General features: G+C 37.6%; 1 protein-coding gene across 1 annotated transcript in view; it reads right to left on the bottom strand.

The window, feature by feature from the left end:
- Window positions 1-950: 950 nt before the first annotated feature.
- The window catches only part of ADGRA3 (adhesion G protein-coupled receptor A3), a 56,513-nt gene continuing 43,030 nt past the window's right edge, over window positions 951-14,433 (bottom strand). The window contains exons 11-19 of the mRNA XM_420763.8: window positions 14,221-14,382; window positions 13,759-13,962; window positions 12,516-12,729; window positions 12,153-12,361; window positions 8,625-8,749; window positions 7,949-8,072; window positions 6,855-7,000; window positions 3,868-3,963; window positions 951-3,670 (exon numbers count right to left, since the gene is read on the bottom strand). Coding sequence (XP_420763.5) covers window positions 2,428-3,670; window positions 3,868-3,963; window positions 6,855-7,000; window positions 7,949-8,072; window positions 8,625-8,749; window positions 12,153-12,361; window positions 12,516-12,729; window positions 13,759-13,962; window positions 14,221-14,382 — 2,523 coding nt within the window. The 3' untranslated portion in view covers window positions 951-2,427. The remainder of the gene's footprint in view (window positions 3,671-3,867; window positions 3,964-6,854; window positions 7,001-7,948; window positions 8,073-8,624; window positions 8,750-12,152; window positions 12,362-12,515; window positions 12,730-13,758; window positions 13,963-14,220; window positions 14,383-14,433) is intronic.

Genomic DNA, 14,433 nt, shown 5'->3' with positions numbered 1-14,433 from the left:
CTGAGGTTGGTTACAAGCTAAAAGCTAACTCTCTTGCAGCCAGTAAAACAGCCTAGCAATGAAAATTCAGTTAGTTATATACTCCTCAAAGCATCACTTTGACAATTCATAGATGGGAACTACTCAGAAGCAGCAAGAATTCCACCCAAATCCTACTAAAATTGTCCTTCCAGACTTGTTTGTATACAAGATCAGTTCAGGCTACCAAACCAACTGGTAGGGAGGGGCAGTAGAGCTGGAAAGCAATAACTAAATATTCCTGGATGAGTCCTTGCATTATAAAACAACACCTTCGATTACTGAGAACGTCAGAGCCAGTCTTGTATTCAGAGAGTAGGCTGAACAGTACAAGAGACAAGTTTGAACTGGGGAACCAAGCAGACAAGCGCTCGCAGTCAAAAAGAGTCATATATAAGCATTTCTTGCTACTTAAATACATAGGGTTTCAGAAAAATGGGTATCAGTTAATGGAACAAGTAAAACCCCAAACATTACCTACAACCTCACATTTGTCACAGCATCAAGATGACACAAAACATGACCCTGCTTATACTGCTAAGTCAGCAATTTAAGCAGAGAAAACTATAATCATAGCTGAAAAAATTATTTCATAATATTGCACTTTAAATAGCCTGATTAATTTTACAGATAAATTCCAATTTAAATGGAATTGCCGTGTAACAATGACTTTAATTCTCAAAATACACTTCACTGTAAAAGGCTGTACAAGTTGCCTTTAAAAACCAACAAACCTCCATAGAATACAACTTTATTTCAAACAAACTCTAGCATTGATTCAATTCACTGAACTATTTGTATTGTCTATTTCAAACACCAAATATTTTCTTTCGACTGAAACTGTCACAGTTTTCAGACACGAAATAAAATCAAGATGACGTTAAATGCAATAATATTTCATTAAAAACCAATAAATCAGGGCAACACTGGGCTGCTGGGGAAAATACTATTTATTATACATTTAAATACAAACTTGAAATGCGTTGTGGACACATCTTCAGAGTTACATGTGAAAAATAAAAAAGTACAAAGTTGTGTTCCGCATCACTCAGCAAGATGCAGCTGGCTGCTCCCCCAGTGCACATCAGCAGCCCCGCCAGCCCCTCCTTTGCTCCTTCCAACTACACTCAGCCACCAGACGGAAAGGACAGTGACCATGGAAGTGAAGCCACCGAGGTGGAGGCGGACCCTCCATGTAGCCCTTGGTTGGCCAACCGGGACACCCCTGATGGTGTCAGCTTCAGGGTCTGGGCTCAGCTCTGGATGGGATGAACTGTAAACATGTTTAGCTTTGAGGGGGCTTTCAAAAGAAGGCTCAAGGTGTCTCTCAGAGGAGGGAGCAGGAATGAAAAAAAGGCTTCTCTCCTGCATCGCACTCAGGAGAGGCAAAAGCAAGAGGAAGAAAGGCGAAGGCTGAAAAATGCAGTAAAAATCCAGTCATTGGTAAGGGGATACAGAAACAGAAGACATGAGTACTCTATTCAAAGAAGTGATTGCTGTGCTAATTTGGCTCAATCTTGAGGAACCTTTTCTACCGCTATTGGAGCTAATTTGACCCTTTTAGTTTATCAGCTACTCTTTTACTGAAGACAGAATGAGGATTAGATGTGTCAGAATTTAATTAAACAGAGTTAGTCGGTTAAGCAAACTTGCAAAAAAGACAAGTTGCAAAGTTTTATCCGTTCTGTTTCTGTCTTCTGTGCCTGTACAGATTTTTTTTTAATGCATCAGACTGCTGTTGCATACAAAGTACATGCAAAAGTCATCACTTTGGAAAAAATACATATGTAACAACTCTTAAAACTTTTTGAACCTAATTTAACAGGCTTTATCTTTTATATTTGAAGCCTGTGCTGTCTACGTTCCTTTTCCCTGTCACTTTTTTCCATCCTAAGTACTCTATCTGTACTGTAGACAGTAGTCAAATTCATTATTTTTTTTATTAGACATCTTTCACATCCATCTGCTAAGAGAAGTAAGTGGGAATATACTGCTTAATGTAACTAGATATGTGGAAATAGCGTAGTTTCACACGGAAGGAACTGTTCCCCTAACCTACCTGTAACCTACTGTGCGGAACCTGCTATAGCAGTGGGGCTAGACTTGCTGATCTACAGAGGTCCCTTCCAACTCAGTTTTGTTATTCTACAGTTCTGTGAAGATTGAGGCTTCAAAAGAAAACAACAACAACAACAAAAACCCCAAAACACAAATCACAAAATACCAAAAGTTCATCCTTGTAGGAAGAATAAAGATAATAATGCATACAATCTTTTGCTTGGCAGATTATCTCTGTTCCATCCCTGCATAAAGTACCTACAATTTGTAAACAGTCTTTAGAAGCATTTAATAGCTTTAAGGAATGTGTAATCACAGTTCATATGGATTTGTCCCACACTGAAGATAATGCTACACAGTAGTCTCATGTTTCCATAACCCAGTTCTAATATTACCAGTACTGTCTGCAGTGAGCAAGGGTCCATCCTGTCCACTGCTTTTAAGTGGTCCATTCTGAATGGCTAAATTTAGGCCATAAGATTTTTGCTGGTTTTCAAGTTCAACCACTATCGGTTTCCTCAGTATCTCTTTTTTGTTGTTGGCAGCTATTGCTTTTTCAGTATTTCTGCTGCTTTTTGGAAGCGTGCTGCAAGCATCGCTGCTATCTTGTTGGGACTGGTTATACTGACGTTCCCGGTATGCCAAATAGGCTCTCCGGCTCCTCGAATGTCCTTCACTGTTGCTTGGTCGGCTTTTAGGTACACCATTTTGCACACTTCCTTCAACGCTCGTAGGAACATCGTATGCATATTCCCTCAGTACTGCGAGCCTGCTAGCACGGTGCCCCTTGCTTCTGTTCTTGTGATGCCGACTTGGGTGCCCATTTGTCCGAAACTGTACCTCTAATGGAGCTACGTGCATTTTGATATCGTTATCCACTGAATGTTCAGTGAGACTGTTATCAAGCTGAGGCCCTGTGTTTAATGGTAGGGAAGTGGAGTGGCACTGAGCTGCCGCAGCTTGTAAATTAGTTAGTTTACAACCTTGAGAAGAATTTTTTAGGCTTGCTGCACTTTTATTTGTGCACGAAGATTCTGCACTACTGTTGGTGCACTTGGGGGTCTCTCCGTTGGTTCCACTGGAACTGGAGGGCTGAACGTTCACTTGCACAGAATACGTACTCCTTCCGGGGCAGCAAGTTGTTATCCATGCATGCCTGACATCTTCCCTGTTAACACAGTGGTGTACCATAAGAAAGGCACTGAGGCTTAAACATGTTGCCCCAAAAAAACAGCTAAAAATCAGGTCCATAGGATAATACAGGGAAACGGACAGAGCTCCAAAAATCCACAGAGCAATGTACAAAAGCAAAGTAAGGCTCACTCCCATAAGCTGTGCTTGAAAGCTGTGCTCGTTCTCTAATGCAGATGTGGACACTAATGACACTGACAAGGAATCTTGGTGAGTCAGTTCCCCATGTTCATTGGTAGCCAGACGCTGCTGTTCCTCAGCTGGTTCCTTAAGCTCATATTTACGTTCAGGGTGCCGTTTTAGTTGTATGAATATGCTGAGAAAATACATGCAGTTTATGAAAATTATAAAGCTAGCTGGTCCATAAAATGCTCCTAAGCTAGGTTCCCAAGCCATCCAGCAACTGGAAAAACAAACACACAAACAAAAAAGTTAAGACAAACACGTTTTCATAAGTAACTTACACTTCACTGGTTCAAAATAGTACTTTGAAATGACCCTGGCTGCATTACATTTTCTGGAACGATCAGAATCACAGGGAGTATACAGAAAAGCAAGACTGAAACCTTATGACAGAACTCTCAGTTATACGGTACTTACTAAGGTGCATTAGGTCTGCTGCCATAATTGCGGATGTTTGCTGCTGCTGTTATTCCACAAACTATGACAGGGATTCCTCCACCAATAAGGTAGAACCTAAAAAGTAAAACTAATATATCAGCAATTGCTTAATGGCAATATTTTATTCAGTGACCCCAGAGGAAAGGAGAAAGAGCTTTCCAGGATTATCCAGAAATACATACTTTCTCTAAATAAATAAATAATCAGATGAATTGGGTTTGGGCTCCAGCAAAACCAATTTTTCTAAGTCTTCCTCACTACAGTTTTTCCCTCCCAAGGTAAACCACCTCTCCTTCAACTTCTAACTTCCTTCTGAGGTACTAACCAGACAAGGTACATAAAGTCAGAAGGGGGAAGCAAAAGCTTGCAGTCAGAAGTTGTAAATTATTACAAAAGAATATGAACACTTAGAAGGAAATAGCTCCTGAAGATGGATTTGCTTAATATTATGAATACTTTTCTGAAGATCAGTCACAAGAACTGGTCATCTGTTTTGTTTTAAAAGGACTGAATTTGTAGCATACATCTCCTGCTTCCCTGTGGCAGTGTTAATGAAAAATGCATACTTTTGTAAGGATGAGGGCATATAATATTAAAGGATCTAGCTTTAACTTTTAATTCCTATTTTCATGAATTCATGTTGAATTTCTTAGTGGCAGATCAATAATTGCTAACAATCATTCCAATCAATGACACTCTGTATAGCACTTTATGTTAATTCTGTCCAAATTCAGATCAAATTTGGATCAACATGCACTGAAAACTACTTTTGTGGTACATACATGGGTAGTTTGTTTTGTCAACAACCATTATTTATTCCTGCAGTTTTGGATTTGCTCACTGCATTTCAAACTATTTGCCAGGTTACGTTCGCCTTAAGACAAAACAGTCTAAAATAAACTAAGTCTTCCTTGGAGGTCTATGTAGACCAAATATATTACTTAGTTGCCCAGTCCAACAAGGATCATGTTTTGTCACTTGTTTATTCAGTATCATGATATAGTTACCAGGAGACAGACAGACAAAACAGATCTTTGTGGCAGACCTTACTCCACTCATCTATCATTACAAATTACTAAATCACTGCCTCAAACATCTACCACTATTCAAACAAACAGCCAGTTTAAGCTGGTTCTACACAAGACAGGCTGCTATTAGTGGGGCAGTGAAGTAATTTGGATTGTTTGCAGATGTAGTTCAGTCTGCTGCACGGAAGGCTGATGTTTACAATCAGCCTTGAACTCCTCTCCACCCTATAGTGGCTTTCCAAGAAAACATTGAATCAATTTCAGAAGTCTTTATATTGTTTATGACCTGTGACAAAGCTGCACTAACACAAAGAACAGAGCTCATCAACAACAATAATATCTTACATGCAGTGAACAAAACACAAAACAAAACTTATCTGTGCTAGTGGGAAGGATGATTAATGGATATGAAGTCCATTCTCAAAAGGTACCCCCAAGAACTGAAGATCAGTGTATGCATACTGTCTACCTAACAACTGCAAAGTGGACTTTATTTTTTTTTTTTAAACAAGAAGAATGCAAAGCAGAATAATTTGTATATGACAAATGAGAAGACAACTGTATACCCCTATATATCTACCAGGGTTTTAAGTTGTCCGTTTTAAAATATCCTTTGGCATGTGGGAAGAAGAATCTAAATAGCATGGAGGCAAATACTCAATCAGTTGTTTTGTTTCTTTCAAATCAAGAAATGGGAGGACTGAAAAATAACAGGTGACTGGTTCCATACAAACAAGAAACTCCGGCTCAGAAGTCCTTGCCCTCTGCTACAACTGGGGAGGCTTGTTTTGAGCACAAATATAATAGGCAACTGAGTGACAAAAATTCTTTCACAGCTGCTGAGCAAAAATATCACAAGTTGACTCAGGAAATCCTGATCCACAAAGAAGAATCAGAGAATATATTAAGTATGTTCGCCCTGTTCTTGTACTTCTCTCCAGAGCTATTGACGAGGTGTCCAAATCTGAAGAGGTGTGTGCATGTTTATGTTTACAGAGAGCTAAGCCTGTGAGGCTGGTAATGTTACCAGAAAATTTTCCAGAGAAAGAATGGCATATAGTAACAGTGGATGGGAAAAAAAATTGCAACAGATGTTAAAATGGCCATTCAGTATTGTGCTGGACGGCACACATGATACCTTACAATAAATGGAACAGATTCTTTTTCTTAATATAATGGACAAAATTAAGTAATGCAATGGGAATGCTCAGTGGTATAAATACTAACCTTCTGGATCACATATGCTGTATTTCTATGTTTGTATATTGTACTGCACATTTTAGCTGATACTTAGAAAAGTGCTTCTAATTTCCTGCTGCTTCTGTATTTCAAGATCAAGCTTTCTAAATACTTGCCTGCATAACTAATCAAAGTTAATCAATGTCTGCCACCTTGTGGAGAATTTGAGCTTAGCAGTTTTTAATTAATACCTGGAGGTTCAGTGAGCTATGTGTATAAATTACAATAATGTTTACTATTAGAAGTACTTCATAAGGGGAATTTTACAGATAATTATTTTGCCCCATTTCAGTGATTTCAGAAACAAATATTCTAAGGAGGAACACTTTACAAAGAACACTACTTTTATCTGATAATGCCTGGCATTTTCGGAAAAATGCATTACACTCTAATTAAATGCTACTGTTTGTTAATTTTCTGATAACACAGTTCTTCACAATTATTCCCCTATGACAATTCAGTGGAAAGTGTTCCAACCTAAAGCTGTAATCAAAGCCTAAGAAGTGATGCTGAAACAGTAACATGATAAGACTAAGCACCCTTCACCTCATCCTCACTAACATCTCTTGGAAACAGAAAAATCTCGAAGCGACTTGAATGGCACTTGGAAAAAAACAGTTTTGACCTTTATAATTTCTGGTCAGAATAAGAGCATGGTGATCTGGCAGACAGCGTTGCACAAGCAAACAATAGGCTCACCTCAGCATTGGTCTGGGTGGAGGTGGTGGCTCATCAGTATCTTGACATCTTTTTGCTTTTTTGGTTACTTGCTTGTAAATGTTACGAGATGTCACTCCCAGCCACAGTACTGTTGCAAGAGTGGAATAATGGAGAATTATCCCAACCTTAAAAAATAAAAACAAACCCCTAAGCATTTACAGCTTACCAAGCTACACAATTACCATTTACTGTATGATTGGCATAAAGCTTGAAATTTCAAAATTTCAGTTCAAGAAAAGACAATTTGCCACAACGTTTTCAACCCTCAATCTAATAATTGCCAATTCGAACAAAAGCATTACGGAACATTATAGTAAAGGATTAGAAACTTGTAGGAGTCACTGGAGGAAAAGAAAACACTTAAAAATTTCCACTGACATTGTTCCAAAGAAGCAACTGTGTAACACTGAGACATGGCAACTGAATGATAGATGGCTCAATCTCGGAAGAACAAATCATCACGAAAGAGGAGTCCTGATAAAACCTGTTTGTTTAGAGAAAGTACAGGTCTTTGACTTCAAACACCTCTCATTTCCTTCTTTTAAGTTATCCTGGGGCAATAAAAATAATTATGTTTCTATTTGCAGAAATTGGTTTGTATGTGGTCTGTAAATGTCACATACTTATTACAGAACTGTTACAGAGAGCTGTAAGTCTCAAAAATAAAAAGGTAAAACAACTACAGTGACAGCATTTCTGGCTAACAAAACCTGCTGCTCTTATGAAGTATTTTTCCAGTTTTCAAATAACAGCTAAGAGACATCCTTAAGGCAGAAAAAATGATTCTTTGTCTAAATTTAGCATTCTGATGAAAATGCCTGTACAGTACTGCTGTTTTGTAGGAAGCAGAGGGGTGTATATGCACACAGAGGTATGAAATGTACCTGATTTTTTCAAATGATATTATGCACAATTCCAAAATATTCACTGTTATAATAAATAAACCTCAAAATACCAAGCTTTCACATTTAAAGTTTCTTTTTCCCTAGCAAAATGATGGGAGACTTAAAATCTTAACATTACTTTCTGGAAATAATTTCAACTTATTTTCTGTTGCTGCTGTGTTTACTTACTGCTTGGCAAATGCTGGCATTCCTGGTCTGAGTTATGCCTCCAATGAACATCACACACGTCAGGAAAATGTGAAAACTCAGGTTAACCAGCATATGCCAGCTTTTCACGCTGATCCTGATCACACTGGTAAAAAAAAAAAAAAAATGAAGTTAGACAACATAAAAACACAGAGCACAGCTGCATTATCGTCCTTCAGAAACTAGCAAGATACAGTCATGTTAAATGAGATGTAATTACTGTTAATGACTGTTTGACTACCATGCATTTAGCAATCAAACAAGCTCTGGACTTCATTAGAAGAAATTAACACACCCTCCTATTAGCCAGCTTTATACAACTATTTTGGGCTTGATTAAAAAAAAGTAGTCAGGATCCAAGCTTTCATGTTAACATAAATGCAAAAAGTAGAACATTGTTTAATTTCACAGTCATCTTTGAGAGTGGTCATTTCCATCACCACAAAGGAAAAGAGAAGAATTAAAGAAATACATGGTTACAAGACCTAAGTTATCACACCAAAAAAAGAGTTGAAATAGCCACTTCCTTGACAGTTTGTTCGCATCAACAAATTTTATAGGAAAATATGGATACAGATTACTATGTCATGTTCAAAACAGAAAGAAAAGGCTGTCTTAGGCACTAAGAAAGCAGTTTAGTCTCTATTTTTATTCATACCTGTGATGGTATATGTAGCTGACTATGATCATCAAGAGGCACATTAGCAAAACCATGGCAGTGGCATAAATTACTGGATGCAAAAGATCAGCTGGCTGTGTATATAATTCAGCTTCTGTCAAGTCCTGACAACAAAACCAAAAGTAACATTAGTCCGTCTCCTTATTCTGTAGGAATGAGCGAGGAAAAAAAAATATACGTAGAATTAACAGGAACCCTACAGCTAAATTACTATGTCCTCACTGCCTCCCCCAGTTAGTTAAGGTAGCTCACGAATACCTGCTGTTCTGGCTGAATGCTATAAATGCAGTCATATTTTAAAGCACATTTAAACGTCACTTATGGAGGAACACAGAGACAAGTTAGCAGTTCTGACAAAAGCTACTATATTATTTTTAAAACGCATATAAGTTTGTATAGTGTGTAGAATAACACTGTGTTCCAGTGAAGATTAGCATCCATAATACCTTGGACAACTTAAGAGAAACCACCCTCATCAAGTTTGCAGATGATGCCAAAGTGGGAGAGTAGATCAGCAGGCTGGAGGATATTCAGGACAGAAAAGTGGGTGGGGAAATGTCATGAATTTCATCAAAGGGATAGCTGAACTTTCTGCATTTGGGATGAAATAACTCCCAGCTAGGTGCTGGACTGAATAGAAAGCAAGGAAAGAAGAGCCTGAGGGTGCTGGTAGACAGAACTTGAACACAAGTCAGCAGCATACACTACAGCCCAAGGCCACACTTCACTGTACTAGTGAAAATGACACACAGATGAATTGAAGCCATTATTCTCCTCTGCTTAGCACTGTGCAACCACCTGTGCAGAACTGTATTCAGCTGGAGGCCTCCTAGTACAGGAAAGACACTGACACACAGGATGGTGCAACAGGTGAAGCATACAATGAGGGTGAAAAGGCTGAATCTCTGAGAAGAAAGATGCGTCAAACATCAATATTATTATATTGGACTAGTCATTCTAATAAGAAATCTCATTACTACACTGAGCTATCTACTGGGATGGTATGAAGGTGACCAAGTCAAACTTTCTGGAGCTGAACAGAGAAAACTGAGAGACAACGACAAGTATGACTGAAGGTACTGTCACACAACTGAGAACAAAAACCATAGGAGAATTCCAGTTGCTGCTTTCAAGATGCTGACAGGTAGCAGGATGACATGTACCATTTGGTATAAGTTTAGAGAACAAAAGCTACAAAATCACAAAATTTAAGATAAACTTCTAAAATGTTTGAGAAAATTCAACTTGACCCAATACCCACTAGATCAATGGAACTCTCACTGACTGCACTGTCAATTTTTAATCATAGAATCATAGAATGGCCTGGGTTGAAAAGGACCATAACGATCATCTCGTTTCAACCCCCCTGCTGTATGCAGGGTCACCAATCACTAGACCAGGCTGCCCAGAGCCACATCCAGCCTTGAATGCCTCCAGGGATGAGACATCCACAACCTCCTTGGGCAACCTGTTCCAGAGTGTAACATGGATCCTAGAGCTCAGATTTCTGGTATGGCCTGGGTAGGGCACATGGACAGAAGAGTACGTCCATTGATTCCCTCTCCTGCTGCCATGTGGGCACAGCTGCAGGAGACATTCACATAATTCCCATCACATGTTATCTTAACAATCACCTACCACTGCGGAGGACCATACACTGAGCTATGCAGATGTTTCAGCCACCTCTAGTGTGCTTAGCTTAATTATTGACTTTACTAACTAATCATATCTACTAAAAGGAGTGAAGAAGTGAATAATGTAATTTTTGAGCTAAACTGATCATAAATAATAATTTATTAAAATGTCAATAAACAACAGCAGAGATGACATTAAGAACACTAGAGTGTTTACAGCCTAGCAGCACTGGGTTTCTTCTCAAGAAGCACTGCTTTTACTTTCCCCTCCATTGCAGGAGAAGTATATATAATAATAAGATTTTAGATGAGTCTCCAAATTAACTGTTCCATTATTAAGCAGTAGTTCAGATAATTTCAAAACACAGAGATTTATTATAGCTCTATCTTCCTAGATCACCAGATTAAAAAAAACCAGGCACTCAAATACAACTTCCTTATCAGAAAGGATATTTTCAGTTCAATATTACGCAGGCATTATGACAACCATCTTCAGCAGCTACTTAGAGAGCCAGAAGTTTTGCAGTGTTTCAAACTATGCACGAGTAACAGCTTAACAGCTGAGAATTGGTCTTCCTTCTCTTTCACCTATTCTCTCCTCTCCTGTCTCCACTGTCCAATGCTTTGGGCATTAGATAATATTTAAGGAAGACCAGTTCTGAGCATGTATAGAAGGACACTAGCAGAAAAGGATGAAAGCTGCCTCATCCTCTTTTTTGACTTCTGATTGTCAGCAGTGTTCTGTGTGTCTCACAATATACGTAGATATTGATGCAATCGTGGCATATGTAAATTTAGAAAGTCATTTATAGCTGCAGATTAAGTATGCCCTTCATTTTTCTTCCTCCAGATGGCAGAAACGTGACCAATTTTAAGCAGAAATTCTCTTTGTATGTATACTATACCTACATATGAAGTTTAATTCTGTTCTAAAGATGACAAGTTTAGCAAGTTAATAGTTATTTCTTAAGGCTTTTACAATTTCACCCAGTTTCTTACTAGTATACCACTTTTATGGCATCACATTTTATACATGGTGATGACAGAGCAGGTCAACAGTCACTGGCTGTAAACTGGAAGCTTCCCAGGCCAGATTCCAAACTGAAGAGCTCTGGGAACAAAGAAGAAATCCTACTTCCTAAGTGAAGAGCAGGAAATGAAGGCGCCTCTCTGTTTTTATCCAGTTACCACTGTATTTTAGAACTTGTTAATTATTTTATTGACATCAGTATGCACAAATTGAGATAATGCTCTTTTAAACAACATTTAAAATGTTTTATTTTAGATAGTAATTACTTATATGTTCACCTTTTCAATTGATTTCTTTTGGTAATGGACCTACATGGTGGTAAGCAAGTAACTTATTTGTAGCAAAACAGCTACAAACTACGAACCATACAACAAACTGAAAAAAAAAATAAAAATAAAAAATAATTTTAAAAAACCCACAACCCAACAACCTGGGAAGCATTAATAAAGTTAATAAATTTTATCCAGTACACAGTAACTTTTTCTCCAATGTTACTTGTTCTTTATTTTGAACTGTCACTATTAGACTAAAATTCATGAAAGTACATACGATTAAATAGCTCATTATATGCCTTCTTTCCTACAGTACAGTACTTCTGCATTAAAGTTATTTTTATCTCAAATACTCAGCAATTAATCCCACTTTCCACTTAATCCCAGTTTTCCACTTAAACCTCATCTTGAATGAAAAATTGTATTTACAGAAGCAGCAACTGAAGATTTCTATGTCTTGTTTTCTGTAACGAGGAACAAGGAAATGCTTACTTTAATGCAAGAACAAAGAACAACCATGGTACCAACACTTTTAAGTTCCAGAAAGAATATGTAATGTTAAGTATCATACCATTAAAACTGCATAGTTGCTGAGGGAGTAGCACTGAATGGTAGTAATGTTTTCATCAGACAGAAGAATGCGACAGCCATCAGACTTCCATCCCCCTTGTCCATTCAGTAGATCAAAGTCCCACTGAGCTGCAACAGCATCTGCTCCATGTGCAATGCGTCTCAGTGTCACATTTATAGGAACATGGTGACTGGCTGGGTTCAAACCATCTATTAGAAAATAAATGCAGTTGCACATAAATTTCCCAGCAGGTCAAATGCTAAAAAAAAAAATCTCTCATTTTTTAGATATGCACAAACTTGATGCAAATAAGTCAACAGAAGTGTCTCAAAGATCATAAAAATGTCATAATAAAAAACAAACCTATCTTGGTAAGAATGACTGGTGTCACAACTGTACGACGTTTCCCATCATCAGCAAGGTTTGTTGAATTTCCTGTTGCTGGAAAAAGCTTTCCATTGCGAAATGCAATAAGCTGAAGCTTGTAGACAGACTCATCTGCTGGTCTGATTTCTCTTTTTTGCTTTTGGGTGAAAAGGGAAGCTGGCAACTGGATAGAAGCCTCAATGATTGTATTCTAGAAATAAACAGATTGCAAAAGGTTAAAAGAGAAAATGAAATTTTTTTTGCAGACAAAAACAACTCCTCCACCTGAACACTGTCAGAGACGAATGCACTGCAACAAACTTATCTGACAGTGCTTCCAAATAATCCACAGTAGAAGGCCTGAATCTACTAAAAGTCTTATCTCTTTCTTATAGAGGAAAAAAAAGTGCTAAGATTACCAACTGTAACAATTAAGGCAATTACAGAAAGTTGAAGTGGAATTCATAACTTATTACAACAATTTCCAGACTTTTGGCAACTAGAAGCAGTAACCAAGGCCAGGCGGGAACACATACATACAGCAAAGCACAATTTTCTATAACTGCACATCAGTGTCATAGAAAATGAAGCACTCTACCCAATAAGGCTTTGTTACATTGTACATAAATTATGGTAAGGAAGCATGCCTGTAAATTGTACAGAATTACACAAATATTTTAAATATGCATCCTGCAGTGATGTTCAAGCACAGTAAGTGATAAAAGCAAATTGGTGTGCAAGCCATTCTGTCATTCTGATACACAGACGTGCATTTGTGTGGGCATGTATACACCTAAAATGAGTTAATACACATGCCTAAAATACACATATTAATAAAATGAGCCTTTCAAGTCCATGCACATGTACCATATTCTATTTGGATTAATACTGTAAATTGAACGATATGTAATCTAATATGTAATGAAGGAGAAAATACAGCAAATTAAAAGACAATAACTATTACGACCTAGGGAGAATTTCAATTTCCCTACTTTGGAAACACAGAATCTTTCCACTTAACACGTCTTAAAAAGGAAAACCACACCTATTCATTATGAAATGCGTCCATTAAGAAATTATTCCAAAAATCAAACATTATCTCTTGTCATTTTAATTATCCTTCATCACAGTCATTCTGGATTACGTAAGAATGCTACTTTAATATTAGAAATTGCTTTCCATGTGATTCATATTTATTATATCATTACAAAGACAGTGGGGAAAACAATGAATATCCAACCTTTAAAGCCAAGCTTGACAGTGTATTTGAAACATTGCACTTAAAGCTTAGTTGCTTATCTAGATTTCCATCTGGATCTCTTCTCCCGTAATCACTGAGTCCTGTACGGTCTGATGTAGCCACTTTCTGAAATACGGTGCACGTCATGCCAGTGAACCCAGCAGCCTTTATTACATAAGCCTCAAGAGCAATATTTGGAGAATACTGCAACAACAACAATAAAAACTTAACAATAAAAATGTATGCATTACAGGAAAACAACAAATCATCTTTAAGAGATTCTCTACTGTAATAATACACACACAGAAAAAAAAACACCTATTCCTATGTATCTGGAAGGGAATTCAGAATATTTTTCCTCTCTTCTCCACATAAAAACAGCAGACATTGTAGATAATGTCAAGTCCTATTAAGCAAGGAAAAATAATCAGCAAAATGTTTTCTATACCAATCTATACTTACAGTAGAATAAACCTGAGCTCCATTTGCAAGCCGATACATAGCAATTTTTTGTAGACACTGTACAATTCTAGTGCAAGCCTTGGATTCCCTTTGTGCCATCCACAGAACACGTTCATCAGCCAACATAATGTTACTTGCTATGTCCACCATCACATCACCAAGCTAACAAGGAAAAGCAATAGGGTTATTTTGCATCTTCAATAACATACATCA

Source organism: Gallus gallus, chromosome 4, assembly GCF_016699485.2.
Source record: "Gallus gallus isolate bGalGal1 chromosome 4, bGalGal1.mat.broiler.GRCg7b, whole genome shotgun sequence".
NCBI classification, from domain to species: domain Eukaryota; kingdom Metazoa; phylum Chordata; class Aves; order Galliformes; family Phasianidae; genus Gallus; species Gallus gallus.
Note: the sequence above shows the minus strand (reverse complement) of the source record. Positions and strands in the feature narration are given on the sequence as shown.